This window comes from Histomonas meleagridis, assembly GCF_020186115.1.
Source record: "Histomonas meleagridis strain 2922-C6/04-10x chromosome Unknown contig_5, whole genome shotgun sequence".
Taxonomy (NCBI): Eukaryota; Parabasalia; order Tritrichomonadida; family Dientamoebidae; genus Histomonas; species Histomonas meleagridis.
This window is the reverse complement of record NW_027150892.1, coordinates 230,713-251,690: the sequence shown is the minus strand read 5'-3', so window position 1 is coordinate 251,690 and position 20,978 is coordinate 230,713. Positions and strand designations below refer to the sequence as shown.

At 27.6% G+C, this 20,978-nt stretch overlaps 4 protein-coding genes across 4 annotated transcripts; 2 read left to right on the top strand and 2 right to left on the bottom strand.

Moving 5' to 3' along the window:
- Positions 1 to 70: 70 nt before the first annotated feature.
- GO595_006911 (protein kinase, putative (ISS)) lies at positions 71 to 1,570 on the top strand (the record flags this gene model as incomplete). The annotated part of the gene is made up of 1 exon (XM_067920317.1): positions 71 to 1,570. The coding sequence occupies one exon, from the start codon at positions 71 to 73 to the stop codon at positions 1,568 to 1,570; it is 1,500 nt and encodes a 499-aa protein (XP_067772953.1).
- A 1,567-nt stretch (positions 1,571 to 3,137) lies between these two features.
- Positions 3,138 to 3,587, bottom strand: GO595_006910 (putative basic transcription factor 3b; the record flags this gene model as incomplete). Its single annotated transcript, XM_067920315.1, has 1 exon — positions 3,138 to 3,587. One exon carries the CDS (start codon positions 3,585 to 3,587, stop codon positions 3,138 to 3,140), a length of 450 nt encoding a protein of 149 aa, XP_067772952.1.
- Positions 3,588 to 7,032: 3,445 nt separating this feature from the next.
- GO595_006909 (uncharacterized protein) lies at positions 7,033 to 9,088 on the bottom strand (the record flags this gene model as incomplete). Its single annotated transcript, XM_067920314.1, has 2 exons — positions 7,033 to 7,056; positions 7,955 to 9,088. 2 exons carry the CDS (start codon positions 9,086 to 9,088, stop codon positions 7,033 to 7,035), a joined length of 1,158 nt encoding a protein of 385 aa, XP_067772951.1.
- A 7,318-nt stretch (positions 9,089 to 16,406) lies between these two features.
- Positions 16,407 to 17,123, top strand: GO595_006908 (phospholipase; the record flags this gene model as incomplete). Its single annotated transcript, XM_067920313.1, has 1 exon — positions 16,407 to 17,123. The coding sequence occupies one exon, from the start codon at positions 16,407 to 16,409 to the stop codon at positions 17,121 to 17,123; it is 717 nt and encodes a 238-aa protein (XP_067772950.1).
- Positions 17,124 to 20,978: the final 3,855 nt, after the last annotated feature.

The window sequence follows — 20,978 nt, the reverse complement described above, 5'->3', positions numbered from 1 at the left end:
TACGATCATGAATTGAATAGTTTATAGGAAATTTTGAATAAAAAGTGCTCATCAAGTGTCAGTTTGACAAATGCTTTTAATCTTCTTTTCTTTATTCATTCGAAACAATTTTTCTTTATGTCCAGTAGGAACATATACTAGCAGCTCAGGATCATGTGTTAAATGCGAAGTTGGTACATATAGTGATGAAAAAGGTTTATCATCTTGCAAAGAATGTCCACCAGGTACTTCATCACAAGAAGGGGCACGTGATTGTTACACATGCCCTAGAGGTACATATAGTCCACCAGGTCTACCATTTTGCCTTCGTTGTGATTCTGGTTATTTTAATGAACAAGAAGGAGCAACCTCTTGCACCAAATGTCCCTCTGGCCATATTTCAAACATCACAATTACTCCATCATTTGATTATTGCTATATTTGTCCAAAAGGAACACATGCCAATTCCAAAGGAACAGCCTGTCTTCCATGTGAAATTGGTTATTACAGCGACGTTGAAGGAGCTACTGAGTGTAAAGTCTGTGGTGATGGATCTGCTAAAAGCTTAGGAACAACAGAATGTTCACAATGTCCCATTGGCACATATTTATCATCATATGATCATTCCTGTGTCGGATGTCCTCGTGGCACATATTCTGATGAACCAGGTCTTCTCGAATGCAAAGATTGTCCAGCAAGATATTCATCAAATTATAGTTCCTCACGATGCTTTGAATGTCCACCAGGCACAAGTAGTTCCAGGGGTTCACTTTGTAAGAAATGCAAAGTCGGGTATTATAATGATGAATATGGGTCAGATTGTAAACCATGTCCAGCTGGGTCAGTAGCCACTGAAGAAGGCTCCACCAAGTGTACCAAGTGTCCAAAAGGCTACTATAGTGATGATGGACTCCAATGTTATACATGTCCAGATGGCACATATTCAGCACGTGAAGGAGCTGCATATTGTACACGATGTCCCGAAGGCACGTATTCATATTTCCGAAAGAATGATCATTGCACCAAATGTCCAGCAGGCACTTATAGTGATTCATCACGTACATATTGCGAAGATTGTCCAACTGGCTATTACACAGACACAGAAGGAAATAACAGATGCTTTGCATGTCCGCCAGGCTATACAGCGCAATATAAAGGCTCAACGAATTGTACCAAATGTCCAAAAGGAGAATATAATCCAAATGAACATGGATACTGTCGTTGGTGCGAAAGCGGCGAATACGCAGATGAAGAAGGATCAACTAAATGCCGCTCATGTCCACCAGGAACATATTGTCCTTCTTCACATTGCGAAGAATGCATGAAATGTCCAAAGGGTTATTACAGCTCTTATTCGATGTCTACGAAATGCTATAAGTGTTCACAAGGAAAATACGCTGATAAAGAAGGTATGGAAAAGTGCATTGATTGCCCTGCTGGTACTTACGGTATATCTGAAGGAGCTACCTCAGCAAACCTTTGCTACAAGTGCCCAGAAGGCACATACTCAAAGAAGGGCGACTACAAGTGCCGCCAATGTCAGAAGGGATACGTGCCAAACGAAGAGCAATCCGATTGTGTACCTGAATAAAATGGAATTCATCAGTTTTACATCACATGTCTGCTCTTTTTGCTTTGATGTGGTTCCCAACGATAGAACCGAATGAATGAAAAATCATCGTATTTATACTCAAAAACTGAAGTGTTTGTGAGTGTGATTAGATCAAAGTTTAGCTACATATGAATTATTGCATGGATATGGTTTTGTTTAAAGTATATTGCTACTGCTTGTTTTTCTTTAATGAAATGGATGTGTAGACACTAATGTTCATAAAAGTAACGAGTATGCTGACAATATGCGAATTTTTTTTATGATGTTATACGTTCGCCGGATTCTGTTCGATGTTTATGCCGTTCTTTGTTTAGTTTGTAATGATAATAATGATAAACGTTTATTTACAGCTGTAGTATATTTCCAATTTAATTTTAAATTTGCTGTTCTTTAAGAAATGGAAAATCGGATTTCATTTTATTGTTATTAGTTCTATAACTTATGCTTTAAAAATGATTTTTCACATGCAATTTAACTTACTTCAAAAGAGGATATTCATAAAAATTTGGTAGCTATCATTAAATAGCTCTAATTTGATGATAACTTTTAATTTGTATATCTTTATTTTACGAAAAATTGTTATGCGCTTTCAAGAACGGATCTTGTGTAAACAATTGAAATCCCACCCCAAACCAGCACTTTTTGGAAATGCTTCTGTTATTACATACAGTATTAGTATCTTGTGATAATATGATAGCTTTTCAAAGCGGTATTAATACAATTACATACCAAGAAAAGAATGCTCCTTCTGAAGTTAGTTTTTATACAACAAATGAAAATACTCTTATTGCCATTACACAAGTTGATAACACATCTACTAAAGTTCGGGTTGAAATGCCAATTGGTGCATCGTCTATTGACGTTGACGACATCAATAAGCCTATATACTTCTTATAGTGCGGAAAAATTATAGTGAATTTCAGTCAAAATTCTACCATCAAGTTTTCCACTGTAACTATACCTCGTGCTTTTTGTTCCACAGAAGTTAGAGTGATTGTTGATGTTTATTCGACAAATTTATATTTGGCTGGTAATGCAAATAACCAAGATATTTGTGCTTTCTATGCCACAGATGATTCAGAGCGTAGATATAATGTTACTTCCAATAATCTTCAAGGAAATACAAAATTGACAATATACAAACAAAGAATCAACGAAAATGCTTTTGATACTTTTACTAGCGATGGAAAAATCGGAAGCCTTGGGCAAGCAATCACCACACCGCTCTTGTTTAGACTTACAACTTCAACAGATGGTAAATATGGAAATATAAATATAAATCTCTTCTCGGAAGGAAAAACAAATGCAACTTATCAAAACCCCTTTTCAGGCTATCCTAATAGTTATGTAGTTGCGGCATCAGAAATGAAATATATGCGAAATTGGTGGATACCAATTTTGGGTTCAGTTGCTCCAGTTTTCCTTCTTTCGTCATGGGTTTACACATTTATTAGCTTAAGGAGGAAGGAGCCCGTTGTTGTGGACGAGGGTCTTTATGATGATTTGAAAAATGATGATATATAAATTTGTCTTAATAATCTCTTATTTATTCAGCTGCTGGCTTTGATTCTTCGGTTTCTGGTTTTGTTTCTTCAGCTGGCTTTTCTTCTTCAGTTTTAGAGAAGTCAATATCTGCTGGAACATCTCCAAGATCATTGTTATCTTGTTGTTCAGGTCTCTTGATGTTAGAAAGATCCATACCAGAAATGAGATCAGTTAAAACTTCAACGATTGGCTTCTTTTCAACCTTACCCATGATTGCATAAGTGTTGGCATGCATGTTGAAAGCAAGTTCGGGTTTTTGGAATGAGAGAGCTTCTTCACTTCCTTGTAGAATGATTGAAGCTGAATCTAATTCACCAAATTCACGGCATCCAAGACGTTGAGCTGCGAGCCAAACCTTAAGGCCATTTTGGTTGCCGTTCTTTTGTGTCTTCTTTGTCTTACGACGCCATGATCCACGGCCTCCTGTTTTCATTCCAACTCCTGGTGACATTGATAGCTAAAAGGCTGACCAAAACCGTCGCCGATCAAATCATACACAACTATATTATCGTTTTCAATACAATTTTCAATGTTCATTCTATGATAAAATTCTTGTAAATGTGACAACTTTTCAGACGAAAACGATAATTTAATTATTGAATCTTTAAACGATAAATTCATTGTAATGTTTAACTTAATAAGTTCATTTTCCGATACTTCTTAAACAAAAGGGAATTGCCATAAATGCTAAAGATATCGATATATATATATATATATAATTTATTTTTATAATTTCAAATTCCAAAATAATTAATGGAAATTTTCTAAGAAATTTAACCCAGCACTTATAATTGCAATAGAAAAAGGGTATAAAGAAATTTTTAAATTGCTTCTCGAACAAGAAGATATTGATGTTAATGCTAAAAATTTTAATTTGCTTTATATGTGATTTTTAATAATTTTATATTTAAATAAAACTTTTGGAAAATATTTAAATTATTTCAAACAGCAAAAAAAGTACTTTAGGGATATCTGTATTACTTATCGTTAAAGGTGCAATTGGAAGGAACATGCCAAATATTTTAATTTGAAACGGCAAAATATTTTCGGTTCTTATATAGGAAAAGATATTCTAACTTGTAAACAAAAATGATTTATCCTCTAATACATGATAAATAATTTATCATCGTTAAAGCTTTAACGAAAATTTCACATATATTCTAAAATCATAAAAATGAATTTCACTATCATTAAAAAATGCAAAGGAAAACATGAAGGAAAAATCAAGACGAAAAAGGACGTGCGACAAGTGAAATCAGAATGTTTGATTACATTTACAATCATTCGATGATTCCACACCAATGTTTGGATGTATATTTATTTGTACGCGACAAAACTTAATAAAAATAATAAAAAAATTTCTCTTTTTCACATTTCATATAAAGTTTTTTTTTATTTACGTGAAATGTAATTTGTTAATTTATCGACAAACTCCTTAAACTCGTGTTCCAATTGGTTTTGCAGCGGCTTAAACTCTGGCTGACTCTCGTCCACCCATTTTCCGTGTATATCCAAAGCCTTCTTCAGACCATTTATTGTATCCGTGAACATCTTCTTTAGCTTTTCCTGATATTTATTATTTTTCTCCATTTTGTTCAAGAAGACCTCCGCTATCTTTAGTGGTCCTTCGTTCACTTGTGCCAACAATGTACCATGTAACAGTCTCTGTATTGCTTGGCAATCCTTACTTTGCACTGCATTCTCCAACGAGATCAATTTCTCCTTTAATTGTCGATACGACACACGAATTGGCGGAAACTCATTTTCATCTTGTGATATCACTTCTTGTATCTTTGTGATGAATGGCATTGCATATTTCACGTTGACTATAGTTCTTCTAATCCATTGTTCATCGACATTACCTTGAGCTTTATTCGAGTCTTTTAAGAACGGCGCTTCGAATGAAAATCGTTTCACGAAATTATATTTATAAAATTCGCAATTTCTTTCGTTAAGTTCTTTCCGACTAAAATATGGCTCAATGAATGTGATTTGGATATAACCTTTATCTTTTTCAAGTTTACTTTTGTCGATTTCACCTTTTTCTTTAATTAATTCTATTTTATTATTGGGACAACGTTTTTGTTGTGTTTGGATTAATTCATCCGAAAATTCATATAAATGAATTAATGATTTCTCATGATAAACAAATGTTTTATCATTATATATATCACCAAAACATTCACCGAAATAAGAAACTTTAAAATAATGTCCAAAGATTCGTTCAGATTTTTGTGATACATCAATAATAGCTTTTTCGAATATGTTCAAATATTTAAATATCTTCGATAATGTTAAATATGCACGTGTAGATTCATATAGAGGCCAAGCAATATTTAATAATAATAATGAAACTTCATATTGTTTTGTGGTTAATGATTTCTTTATGATATCATATACTAATAAATTTAATGCTTTAATATTAAAGTTTGGATTATCACAAAAACCATTTAATGGTTCGATTTTATCATATTTAATATAAGCGAAATTAGAAAATGTACAAATCCCTTCTAAAACTTTCGACGAATGTAATGTATTATAAAGTTGTGGGATTTTCTTTAATAATGTTAATAACTCTAACATTATGGCTACTTGTAATATACGGACTTGTACTGATTCTGCTAAATAACCTTTATCGCGTTGATAATTTGCAAATTTATTTAATATGTCATTAGTAGAATCAGGTGAAACTCTTAAAATTTCAACTTTCTTAAGTATTAATAAATTATATGTATTAATATCTAAGTCATATTTAATTAAAACAGATTCGATTTCAATTAATGAATTAATATCATTAATAAATTGTGTAAACATTTTATTTTCTGGTTCTTTTTCAGGTTTAACTAATTTAATTAATTCTAATTCTTCTTTCTTTAAATTAGATATTGATCTATATAATGAAGGACGTACTAAATTTTCATTACGATTTATTAATTTATAAAAGAATTCGGATATTAATGATGATTGAGTTGTTTGTTTTAATAAACATTTAAATAATGTTGTAGGCGCAGGTTCAATATTTTTAAGGAAATATATTATATCTTTTAATCCAATATCAATTAATTCTTTTAAATAACAATGATAAATAGTAACTTCAAGAATTTGATATTGGAAAAAGAATCGAAATAATAATGTTGTAATATATTTCATTGATTCTTTATCTTTACTCGCAAATTTAATGAAGTTTAATATCGATAATTCTGCAGAGAAAAACATTTCTTTTAATCGATTAATTTCTGATATTGGAGCATTACTAACTCGTGGAATACGAATATTACGTGATATCGATATTAATGATTGTGTAACATTTTCTTTATTTGAATTTATCCACCAATTACTTGTCTTTTTATTATATTCAAGGTTTTCAATCAAGAATATGAAAAATATTTGTTCGGATACAAATTCATTTGTTATATCGATCTTTTGTAATGGACTTAATTCAGAAATATATTCATGCATAGCCATACCTATATCATGACGAATTTTTTTTGGATATAAAGATATTAAATCTAATAATAATTTATATATTGAAGGGAATTCATCTTTACCTAAAATGACTAATTTTAATATTAAGTCATGCATTGATTGGATTTCCATGATTGAACAATAAAACAATTTCGGCTTTAATACTTCTTTTAAGAAATGTTCTAAAAATCCAGATGAATTAGCTAACATTATTTCGACTTGATAACTTATTGCATAAATAGTTTCTTCATAAAAGCCACTATTAAAAAATACATTTAAGAAATTCGCATATTTCGTTAATGAATCAAATGGATCTGTTTCTTTAATAGTGGAATTACTAAATGACATTGAAAACTTACTAAAAATATTACCTATTGAAACATCACAAGTAATATTTAATGATTTTAAGATAATAATGAAAAAGAATTCAATTAAATCTTTGTCTTTCCGTTCTCCTCCTGTTATATTTTTATCCATATATTCTGCCCAACCAAACATTAAATTAAAATGATAATCATTATTAATTTTACGCATTGATAAATTCGTTGCATAAATATTTAAATATTTTAATGTATTATTCCGCATATAAGAAGTTGATCTTTCTACAAATGTAATTAATCCTAAAATGGCTTCCTTAGGATTAGTTAATAACATTTGTGTTAACAAATCTAAAATTAAATAAAATTTCGTTATAATATTTTCTTTTGATATATTTGCAATATTATTAATTGCTCGTGAATCAATGAAATCTCTAAGTGCTGAATCGGAATAAAATAATGATGTATCAAACTTAAGATCAATTGTAGCACAATTATTAGTATCAATTTTCTTATCTTTATTTGTAATTTTATATTTCCCTAAACGTTGATAATAAATATTTTGTTGATGAATTCCATCCAAAACTAAATTATTATTTTCCATTAAATTAAAATATGTAGAACCTATAAAACGTCGATCTGTTTTTTCTTTTGTTTCTTGAGCTATTAAATGATAAAATTCGATACATATACAAATGTTTTCTCCGACTGGATATGGTAAATCAAATACAAATGTTTCATCAAAAACTCCTTTTTCTTTATGATAATAACATTTCGTAGAACCTCCAAAACTTCGTTTCGATTGCATTTTACTATGATGTAATTCTAATGGTTGTGAATCACAACTATTTCGTAATGTAACTATACCAAATATATTCCGTCCTTTAATACCATTTGGTAATTTAAATGTTGCAGTTTCAATTGTAATTTGTACTTTATGACTTAGATGTAAATTAGCGTTCAGTTGTTGTGGTATATTCTTTATAAGTCGAACTGCATAAAAGTCTTTGTTTGTTAACTCTTCAACATATGATACTGATTCCATTGTAATTTCGAAATCAAAACTAAACTTATATTTCGGCTTGATTTTCTTGTTCTTTGCTGACTCAATTAATGACTTTAAATGTGATCCTGTCGGAATAGAATCTAATGGATATATATTTTTGATTTGGATACGTGAATTAGATAACATATCCTTCAAATCTAAAAACGCAAATGCAAATGGTGTGAAAATTTCATGGTTACGTGGCCATGTTTTGGATAAATTCTTCATAACTTGTCCACTTTTACCAGTGGCATAATACTCATTAAGATCAACAGATCCACCAACAATTAAGATATTAGAAATAAGAATAACAAAATAATTTTGTGCAGTCATGTCAGGAAGTTCAAAGGCAGCTTTATGATTTAGATTAATGGCAATGTCGAAATGCTTTTGATAAATTTCAATATTAGCTGTAGGATAAAATGACCATTCTTCTGATATAAAGCTCTTCTCTGACATGAGACGTGCAACTATTTGCATCGGCGCAATAATAGGAAATGCTGATTGAAGATTTGATAATGATAGTGTGATAAATTGTGTCGTTGGAATTGGTGGCGCTTGTAATAAAACAAGCTCGTTTTGGGCTGGCACATCAGGATGTTCAAGAAAATAACTTTCAATGATATTAGATTTGAGATCTTTATCAAGAACAACTTTTGCGGATTTGGCATCGGATTCACTAAGAAATATAAGATTACGTTCTGGAATGGTTGAGGGTGGTCGACTTGATATTGTACAATTGGGAATTTCAAAAGTTTGGCATTTCTCAGATTGAAGTTGAATTGCTGGACAAGTTCCTTCAATAGAAATTTCACATTTGTAAGGATTGTCAATGGTTTGAGATGGTTTTATTTTGGCCATCCATGGATATTCCGAGAAAGTTTCCTTATTATTTTGAATCCATTTTTGAATTTTGCTGTTAGCGGCATCAAGCTCTTCATCATCTTGAATTTTAGGGAAATCTATTTCAACTAACTCAACAGAGAGTGTTTGTGATTCTTCGGTAATATCAGAAACTTTTTTTCCTTTCTTATTTTTTTTACTCTTCTTATCAGGGGACTTAACTTCTTGTGTTACAGAGGTAGAATTGTTGAATTGCGTTGATTCTGATTTCTTGGTTTTCATTTGAAATGAGCCAAATTTTTCATTATTTAACGTTTTTCCCTATTCAAAAATTAGGTTTGACAATTTAATTAATTGAATATATCCGCTGTCCCGGTATAAATCTAATAAATTAAGTTTTTCCGCTAAAAAATTCCGAATAAGAGACTTTATCTTTATTTATGAATTGTAATTATTGTGTATATTATTCACTTTGAATAGAGTTTTATATACAAATATTTTATTATGCATTTCTGATAATTATCTAAATATGATACCTAGAAATATTTAAAGAAAAAAATAAACATATTTTATGTTTTTAATAATATTGGGAATACTATTTATTAAAATAATATTATGTGGCTTATACATTTTTGATTTTATTTCTTTGCCGTGTCAGTTTTTGACAAGTAATTCTGCAAAAATAATGATTATTTCCATATACAACAATCACTTTTTCATATTTTTATTTGCCGTAATTAATAACTTATCAAGTAAAATTGGAATCTTTAAACAAATCATGTAAATTTTAATGAGAACTTTGCCAATGACAATATTTTTTATCTAATGTTCCTTTTTGGAATTATATTTAATATTGTGATTTATATTTTTGATTAAAATATTTTATTCTAGAAAATGTTCATATAGCTTATATAAATTTTAGAAAAATTATTGAATTCAGAGTTAAAATTATTTTTTTATTTATAATATATTATACTTACAAATATATACGTTTTTCTCCAACAATGTATATTTCAATTTAATTTTCTTATTTATTTTGTTTTACGGATGAAATTGTCTTGTGTTAAGTGATTAACACAGCAACTGTAAAACCGATTTCTTATCAAATTTTCTTAGCAATTGAAAGCCATTATTGAAAAAGCAACCACTTTTTCGTCGTTTCCGTTTAATTTCAGAACGAACAGACCTTAGTCAAAAAAATTTCAGAAGATAACAGTTGAATTGATTTATTGTACCAGCGTCCATTTGTGTGTAAACCATTGATTTTTATGCACAAAAATTACCCGAAAATTATTTTATTCATCATTCCTTTTCTTTAAGTATATTGAAACCATTACAACTATAATTACGACTATGCAAACAACAATTACAATAGCAGCGATTATACCACCACTTAATCCACCATCATCATTATCATATGTTTCTACTATTTGATTCTTGAAGAAAGGAATATTTGGAGTATCTATATATGATTTTACATCATCCATATAAATTACTCCTTTTTTACATGAACTTAATTTAATATAATCAAGTGAAACGAATTCTTCATTTGTATTATTAACAATAGTTTCCATATCATTAATTCTCAAAATATAAAATTCGGTGAATTTCTCCGGATTAATATTAACTTCGAATTCTATTTTCACCCATTCATTAGCGGTATAATTTGCGACAACATTACCATTGACCAAAAAATGTCCATTATTAATAAATATCCAAGGCCCCAATCCTAAAAGCTCATAAATAATATCAGCGTTATCAATAATATATAACATAAATGAAAACGTTGCAGTTCCATTAATAAATCTTGGAACAAATTGTATTGTTCTACATGTATCATCATTATTCGTTAATTTAAGAGAATGTTCTCCACTATATGATCTCTCATTCGTGATTTCTGCTTCCGAAGGTTTATCAATTCGTTTATAAAAAGCAGATTCCGTCGTACGTTCAAATGATTCTTCACCTATTAATGGAGGCCTTTGAAGACTTTCGATTGGATCATGATAATTATAATTCTTTACTATCTCTTTAAATTCATTAGTTATAACACCGAAACTATAATTAAATGGTTGGAAGCCAATTTTTTGGATGTTTTCTAATGACTTAAAATTAAAGTCACCATTATAAGGATCATTAAATAATGGATCTAAAATGAAAGAGTTTGTATCATAACTTAAAAGTTTCCATTCGGAGAAATTCTTTCCAATCCAAGTTAAATCATAATTATAATAATTCCAATATAAGTTATAATCTAATTGATTAACAGAATTCTCATTTAAAAATGGACCTTCTATTGGATATGATTGAACTCTATCCAAGAAAAATATGTTTCGTTTTATGTCAAATGTTTGTTCATTATCTAACGAAGAACCATAAGAAACGCCGGTTCTACAAAACGCAAAAATATTATTATATATTGAATGTCTAATTCCATAATTCAAATTAAATGCGGAATGAGATAAATTATATATTAAATTATTAGTTGAAATACTTCCACTTGAACCTGTATCAGGATAAAGTCCATTACCACAATAATTATCAGTATAAAAATCATGTATCAAGTTATGATTAAATGTTACACCTTTTGGATGACGCCCATAAAACACTGCTGCTATATCATCAGTAATACCATAACCTGAATGATGTAAATGGTTATTTTCGATTAATACATTATGCGTCAATGTAAGATTATATTCAACAGAATTACCGAAAAATATTAGCGATGAAAAACCATCAGAAATATCACAGTTAGTAATATATGTGTTGTTACAATCAGACCAAAAGTTAATTCCAAACCCATGTGGTGAATATTGGCCAATTTTTCGTATGATGCAATTATTAACGCCGCAATTCCTCGCGCCACCAAAGCCACATCCATCTCGACTTGTATCTTGAATAAGACAATTTTCAACAATAGAATCATTCGACATTTGATAATAAAAACCACTATAACAATGTTGAAATGTGCAATTTGTGATTTTTAGATTCTCAAAATTCATTCCACCAAATGCATGTAAATTACTATAATATAAATTGAGGTTTGATATCGTTAAATTTGGTACTGCATTGAAGTCAAATAATGTGTTGGTAATTGGAATATAACATTCGGCATGATTCATGTCTTGATTAGAACGTGGATAATAATATAAGGTGCCATTGGGGTGATGATAAAAATCACCTGGTTCTGTTAAAAAGAGATGTGAACCTTCTAAATAATAATAATTATCAACACCAATACACCCAAACTGATTAGAAGGTATTTCTTCGGACTTAAGAGCTCTGGAAATTATCATGTGATTTTCAACGTCAATTCTTAAAATTGATATGCGATCACAATACCATGCATGATGTACAACTAATGTTACATTTTGGAGCTCCTCGGTAGTAAGGATTTGAAGTAAATCAGTACAATCTTGTTGAACAATGAAATATCGAAGATAATAATTTGGATCTTCAGGATCTTCAAAAACTTCATACCCTAATAATCTAGAATAGCTCCATTTGTCTGGTGCTCGGGATGGCATCGCTCTTTCTTCATTGACAAATAATTGATCAAATTGTTTCGGATAAAAAGTGGTCCAAAGGTTTTTATAAATAGTGCTCTTAGTCCAATTTACAATTTTTTCTCCACCATGAATGATAACTTTCTTGCCATCTTCTCCTTTTATATTGAGTCGACGAACTCTTGATTTCGGATAATCCCATCCCATGATAGCAAAACCATCTGAAAAGTAAGTACCCTCCTTGAATATGATGGAAGCTTCATCAACATCATCTGATGTTTGGCTTATTTTTGATCGGATATTTGCAAAATTAGAAGAATTTAAAGGATATTCATAACTTCCATCATAAGTATCATTCCCATCATTTGAAACCCATAAAATATGTTCTTTGCAATTGCTAAAACAAAAGATGAACAAGAAAAACATTAAATATAATTTGATATGAAATCAGAACCACTTTTTCAATGATTGAACTGTTTTCCGCATTGAATTTTGAATTTCTTATGATCTGTTATAACGCATATCTGAAAAGTGAAAAATATTGTATACTTTATCAAGAATAAAAGAAATAGCAATCGTAAATCCTTCAATTCTGAATGATTTCCGTTATTTTATAAAATAACAAAAGAATTCCCAATGGTTGTGATTAATTTGCAATTTAGAATTAAAAATAATTATTTCGAAAAATGAGAAAGGACAAGAAAGTTTAAAGAAGCATATTATTTACAATATATTTACAAAAATATTTCTTTGAGTACTGTTTAGATACCTAATTTTATATTGATTAAATATTCAAAAGTGTGAACATAGTCATATGCCTGTGCTTTGTGTGGGAACATATTTATTTACTTTTGACCCAAAATTTTCTTAATCTTGTCTAAACAATGTTAATGGAAAGAATTGTAGTAAGTTAATATAAATTGAACATTTCTTGTAGGCTAAGTACTTGATAATTCTAAATTACATTTTTTTCAAATTTATACTCAGATTCAGATTATCAAAAAATCCAAAATTTCTTTGTTAACATATTTGATAAAGTCAATTTTATGTAACAATTTCATTTGATTTCAAGTGCACCAAAGTACCAGATTGATATATTTAGTTGTTGGTACAAAAGTGTTTTTATGAATAATAGTCATGGAAAAGCTTAATGGCACAAAACCTTCTTTAATTAGTTTCTTATGAAGTGCAAAATCATTCTTTGAAAGTTCTTTATAATTCTCCTTGATATATTTCACAAATTTATTGCGATAATCTATTTTATTAATTTTTTCTAATGACATATTTGTTATATATTGCATAAAATATAAGGTTTCATGAACTTCAAATTTTTGATGATTAAATATACCTAATTCAATCAACATCGCAATGAGATAATTTGATTCTGAACAAAACTTCCTTAGAAGATAAAATGTGAATATGTCAAATATTTTGTAATTAATTTTTTTTGTTTCTTCAAAAACTTCTATTTCCTTTAAGAAATCTAAGTACAATTCAACTTTGCAATTCCTTTTTGTTATAAATGACAAGAATATCATTTGAGCAATAATTAAGTTAAAAGTGTAAGGAAATTCATAATCAAATCTTTCTTGTATTAACTTTGCACTATCGGAAATATTTTCACTGCACAAATCAAAAATAATCTTCTTGATGAGGTTGGTTGTTTCCAATTCAGACATTTAAATCAAAGGCCGGGTAAAAGTGCTCAAATACGATATCCCCACTGTTTTTTGTGTTTCATTTGGGACCAGATCTTCTCCCAATCAATCCATCATGCATAAAACAAGCTAGACTATGAGATTTATTTAAATTTTTGATTCGAGACTCATTATATAAAAAATTCTTTCTTTGATAAAAATAAGGCTACCGATCAAATATACACAAATTTTTCAGAGCAAGCTATATCTTTAGGTTTGCTGCAAACCGAAAATTGAGATCCCGTTTTACTCTTTCTATATAGTATATGTAAAACTCTATGATAAAATTTAGTTACTTACTCCCATTTAACTAAATATTTTGGTTAATGTTTTAAATTTAACAATATGATAAAAGAAGGAAGCATTGACAATAAGTTTAGGTAATTTTATTAAATAACAAAGATATATCATCTTGTTCAAACTTAATTCTCAATCATTTAATACTTTCATCAGTTATTTCATAAATGAAAGATTTTAATTTATATAAATTATTAATACATTAATTTTATGAAACAAATTGATATCAAATTGAAAGAATTTAATAAAAGGGAATGTGTATTAATATTTATATATATATAGATTTTGTTCATAGTATAAACTCACAAGAATCAAATTTGATTGATGCCTGGGCATGATTGCCTTACATACATTTTTAATGACTCAGGTCGAGAACCAGAAGACAATGAAACTTATACTGCGACAAGTTTACTTGCCATTAGAGATTTATTTGGAATATATGCATAATTTATTGATAATGATTATATGCTTACTAATGGTACTATAGTTTAACCTAATTATTTGTATATTTCTTCTGAAAATATATCCATACAACGAAAAGCTTTATTACCAAATCATCCATATAAGATTGGTGATATTGGAACAAATTTGCATGTTCCAAGCACAGATACATTTTATTATGCAACTATAGGCGATGTTTGGATGTCATTTCATGGCTCAGGTGTTCAGAAATATGAATATGGTTTACAACATAATTTTTATCTTGTAAAATATAAAAATACGGCTGTTATACAAGCAGGTCATAGTGGGTGTGAATCAACTTATGATGAAAGGAAAATTTTAGCGAATTTAATTCATGATTTAAAACTCAAAATAATTATATGATTGATTATTCAGCACAAGATTTTTTGCCGCCTAATATTACAGAAATTACATTTGACTCTATCAATTATAATGTTCGAATAAAAGCAGAAGATTTTGGTTCAGAATATAAATACAAAGTTCAGGCAATTAATAAATCAAATGATAATATTTATGATGAGTCTAATGAAGTTGAAGTTACAGTTACTACAAGAATAGATCATTTTAATTATACAATAACACCAAATGAAAGTGTTATAATCAGTGAACTAGCGAATAAAATAAATGGAACAACAATTCCAATCACATTTGATCAAATACAAAATCAAAATTATGTTCACGTTGTTGCTATTGACAAGAAATTTCTTCATTCACTCAAAGCAACACATTTACTAGATCCAATTCATTTACTCAAAGCAATACATTTGCAAAAAGTAATTCTTTTTCTCAATCAAATACATATACTAAATCAAATACATACATAAATTCAAATACTTTTTTGGATATAATTTCATTAAACTCGAATTTAACACATTCGTTTATTTTAACAAATACTTTGTCTGTTACGATTACGATTTCTCGAATTTCAATCAATGCAAATTCATTTGTCATTTCTTATATTGGCTCATCACTGACTTATTCTATTCTTAATTTTGCTTATTATGAATATCAAAATGTTTTTTATGCAACTTATTATGAATATTATTCCAATTTCTTTTTCACAATAATAAATAATCAAGAAACAATAAATAAAAGAAATATTTCGAAATCTCTTCTAATTGGCCTTATATGTTGTGCAGTTGCAATGATTCTGATAATTGTTGGAGTTATCCACTTTTTAATCAAAAGAAACAAGAAAATAATTTCAAAATCAAAAAATACGTCAACAGATACTGAATCAAATAATGAACAAATTGTTAGAAAAACATTTAAAAATCATATGTTAAATGAAAAAGATCCAAGATTTAACTCACAGGAAAATTAACTTGAATAAACATCACTGTAGTATGTTTAAACGAACGAGGAAAAAAAATATTTGGAACATACATTGTATGCATACAAAAATTTAATCAAATATATTTGTAAAAATGCTTATGCTAACAATTTTTTTATCAAGCAAACCTTAAAAATGTGTATAATACCAACATTCTTATTTCTACCAAAAACATTTTTTTCTCCATCAATGTTTCAATGGTTTATGAGCGTTGAAATTTAACCGTTGAAATTGAATTAAGATGAAATTTTGAGGTTAACGGTTCAAAATCGTTCTCCAAAATTCGCAAATTTACATCATTTCAAATGTTTTCCCTTTTTGTTGCATTTGCGCTTTCATGGGGTTCTAAATCACATAAATCTATTGCCAGCCATACGCTGGCGATTCTTAAGAAAGATAAGCCAGACGTATATACTTTTTATCATGTTGATGCTTGGAGCAAAGTATATCAAGGTTCATATGATCCTGATAAAGTTGAGGCAGCTGCAGGAACACACTACTATGTTTATGATGGAAAAGTTAATGTAGGACAATATTATCCAAATGGAGAAAGACATGCATCAGATGAATCTGCAAGAACTCTTTTAGAAAAGCACTATGACAAAGCTTTAGCTGCATACAGAGATGGTGATGTTGAGAATGCATTTCTTGAAATTGGACGTGCATGTCATTACGTTGAAGATATCGGCACACCACCACATGCTGCTGGAATTCAATATCCAGTTGACCCAAAGGAAACAAACTATCACAAGATTTTTGAGACATATGCAAATGGTGTAATGCCAACTACAGATTCAAAATATCATGCACTAACAGCCAACAATTACTACGGATTATTTGATGGCGAAAAGATGGGCTACGCATTAAATGAGCTTGCAAAGACAGCTGCTTCCCAAAAGGACAAAGTTATCACCACAGATGAAACCATTTGGGACGAGGCAATCGTTGCAACTGCAAAGTTCAGTGAAATATACACAGCAGTTCTCTTAGAGAAGTTCTACAGAGAGGTTAATGGAAAGTAAAAAACACTTATTGACAATGTCACTTTTTATATAAAGCCAATATTTCGAAATATTTCTAACGAACACATTCTTCCACGAATGAAATCGAACTCATCCTTTAAAACAGCTAGAAAATTTGCTTTTTATAATTTTTTTTTTCTCCATTATGAAAATTATACTATTTTAATGATCATAATAAAAACATCACTGAAGTTGCAAAAATTGATGAGTATGTGTTGACATTTTTCCAGAACTATCAGGTTGTCTGTGGAGATATTAAACCAGGAAATATTCGTTGGTAAACATATTAAATAATTAGCAAAATATATTTTGAAACATAAAATTATTAAAGTATGTATTAAATGAAAGAAATAAATATTTTTTGCATTAATATCAATTCCTTCTTGTTCAAGAAGTAATAAAACTATTTCTTTTTGATTATATGTAGACGCATTACCAATTGATAATGATGATCCTATTTCTTTTTGTTCTTTTCTTTCGGGTATTAAAAATATCGATAAATTACGAAGTGACAAATTTCGGCTATCGAAAGACATATCGGTAGTGCTAAAGTCGATTACTCGTGTATATTACCGATAATTCCTTTGCTTTTCCGTTGCAATAGTAAAAGTTTAATCATTAGTTGTATGAGCGTTTTATTTAGAGGGATAAATGAAGGGCCTTATTTGGCACCTAAATTATGTATAGAAGCATTATCGACATTAGTGGAGAAATTACATAATATGGACGTGAAAAATAGCGCAATGATTGTGACCGGTATTTATTTCGCTTATTGCGGATTGAAAGGAGAGTTAAGAAATAAGGCCGGCGAATTGTTGACGGCAATATTAGGAAAACCTGGCCAAAAAATTTATTCTAGAAATTGTGCTTCGTTTTCTAAAGCATTAAATGAGCCATATGCTATTAAATTTAACTTTTATAAATTGTGATGGATCTCATTGATTTCTTTTTCTTCTAGCAGATGATGTAACTTATTGAGTTTTTATTAAATAAGAAACGTCTTTAGAACGTTTGCAGATATCGAATATAATTACAGTAATTATAACTGACATTATAAAAAAGAAAATTATTAAGAGTTATGTTATTATGATCTGTTTTGGTTGACTTTTTTTAAGTATTTCCATGATTATGTCTTCAAAAGTAAAATATTACAATGTATTTTGTGAATTTGATGACTTTCAGTAGTTTGTGTGCTGATGTTAACTTTTGTTTTTGAATTTTCCTTTTTATTGTCTTCTTTATTCACTTGAAATTCGAGTTGATTTTGTTCATCTGTAAAATTATTTTCAGTATTTATCGAAAGCCAAGAAGTGAAATTCATAGAAGAAGATTCTGAATTAGAATTTTCTTTTGCACCTTTTTCACGAAGTAAATTTTCGATTATGGTATAACCATTTTGTTGTGCGATTTGAATTGCTGTATAAAATTACTAAAACATATTTCAAATTATTTAAACATATTTTAAATTATTAAAACATATTCTAAATTATTAAAACATATTCCAAATTATTAAAAAATATTTTAAATTATTAAAACATATATAAAATTATTAAAACATATTCTAAATTATTAAAATGAATATTTTTTGCATTAACATCAATTCCTTCTTTTTCTAAAAGTAATTTTACTATTTCTATATTATTATTTCTAACTGCTATATGAAGTGCTGTTTCAAATTATTAAAAAATATTTTAAATTATTAAAACATATTATAAATTATTAAAACATATTCCAAATTATTAAAACATATATAAAATTATTAAAACATATTTCAAATTATTAAAACATATTCCAAATTATTAAAAAATATTTTAAATTATTAAAACATATATAAAATTATCAAAACATATTATAAATTATTAAAATGAATAGTTTTTGCATTAACATCAATTCCTTTATCTAAAAGTAATTTTACGATTTCTATATTATTATTTTTAACTGCTATATGAAGTGCTGTTTCAAATTATTAAAAAATATTCCAAATTATTAAAAAATATTTTAAATTATTAAAACATATATAAAATTATTAAAACATATTTCAAATTATTAAAATGAATATTTTTTGCATTAACATCAATTCCTTCTTTGTCTAAAAGTAATTTTACTATTTCTATATTATTATTTCTAACTGCTATATGAAGTGCTGTTTCAAATTATTAAAAAATATTCCAAATCATTAAAACATATATAAAATTATTAAAACATATTTCAAATTATTAAAACATATTCCAAATTATTCAAATGAATGTCTTTTACATTAACATCAATTCCTTCTTTATTTAAAAGTAGTTTTACTATTTCTATATTATTATTTCTAACTGCTATGTGAAGTGCTGTTTCAAATTATTAAAACATATAAAAAATTATTAAAACATATCCAAAATTATTAAAACATATTATAAATTATTAAAATGAATATTTGTTGCATTAACATCAATTCCTTCTTTGTCTAAAAGTAATTTTACTATTTCTATATTATTATTTCTAACTGCTATATGAAGTGCTGTTTCAAATTATTAAAAAATATTTCAAATTATTAAAACATATTCTAAATTATTAAAACATATTTCAAATTATTAAAAAATATTTTAAATTATTAAAACATATATAAAATTATTAAAACATACCCTAAATTACCCAAATGAATATTTTTTGCATTAACATCAATTCCTTTTTCTAAAAGTAATTTTACTATTTCTATATTATTATTTCTAACTGCTATATGAAGTGCTGTTTCAAATTATTAAAAAATATTTTAAATTATTAAAACATATTATAAATTATTAAAATGAATAGTTTTTGCTTTAACATCAATTCCTTTATCTAAAAGTAATTTTACGATTTCTATATTATTATTTTTAACTGCTATATGAAGTGCTGTTTCAAATTATTAAAAAATATTACAAATTATTAAAACATATATAAAATTATTAAAACATATTTTAAATTATTAAAACATATCCAAAATTATTCAAATAAAAAGTTTTTGCATTAACATCAATTCCTTTTTCTAAAAGTAATTTTACTATTTCTATATTATTATTTCTAACTGCTATGTGAAGTGCTGTTTCAAATTATTAAAACATATAAAAAATTATTAAAACATATCCAAAATTATTAAAACATATTATAAATTATTAAAATGAATATTTGTTGCATTAACATCAATTCCTTCTTTGTCTAAAAGTAATTTTACTATTTCTATATTATTATTTCTAACTGCTATATGAAGTGCTGTTTCAAATTATTAAAAAAATATTTCAAATTATTAAAACATATTCTAAATTATTAAAACATATTTCAAATTATTAAAAAATATTTTAAATTATTAAAACATATATAAAATTATTAAAACATACCCTAAATTACCCAAATGAATATTTTTTGCATTAACATCAATTCCTTTTTCTAAAAAGTAATTTTACTATTTCTATATTATTATTTCTAACTGCTATATGAAGTGCTGTTTCAAATTATTAAAAAATATTTTAAATTATTAAAACATATTATAAATTATTAAAATGAATAGTTTTTGCTTTAACATCAATTCCTTTATCTAAAAGTAATTTTACGATTTCTATATTATTATTTTTAACTGCTATATGAAGTGCTGTTTCAAATTATTAAAACATATTACAAATTATTAAAACATATCCAAAATTATTCAAATAAAAAGTTTTTGCATTAACATCAATTCCTTTTTCTAAAAGTAATTTTACTATTTCAATATTATTATTTCTAACTGGTATATGAAGTGCTGTTTCAAATTATTTAAACATATTTCAAATTATTTAAACATATCCAAAATTATTAAAACATATTCTAAATTATTAAAATGAATAGTTTTTGCATTAA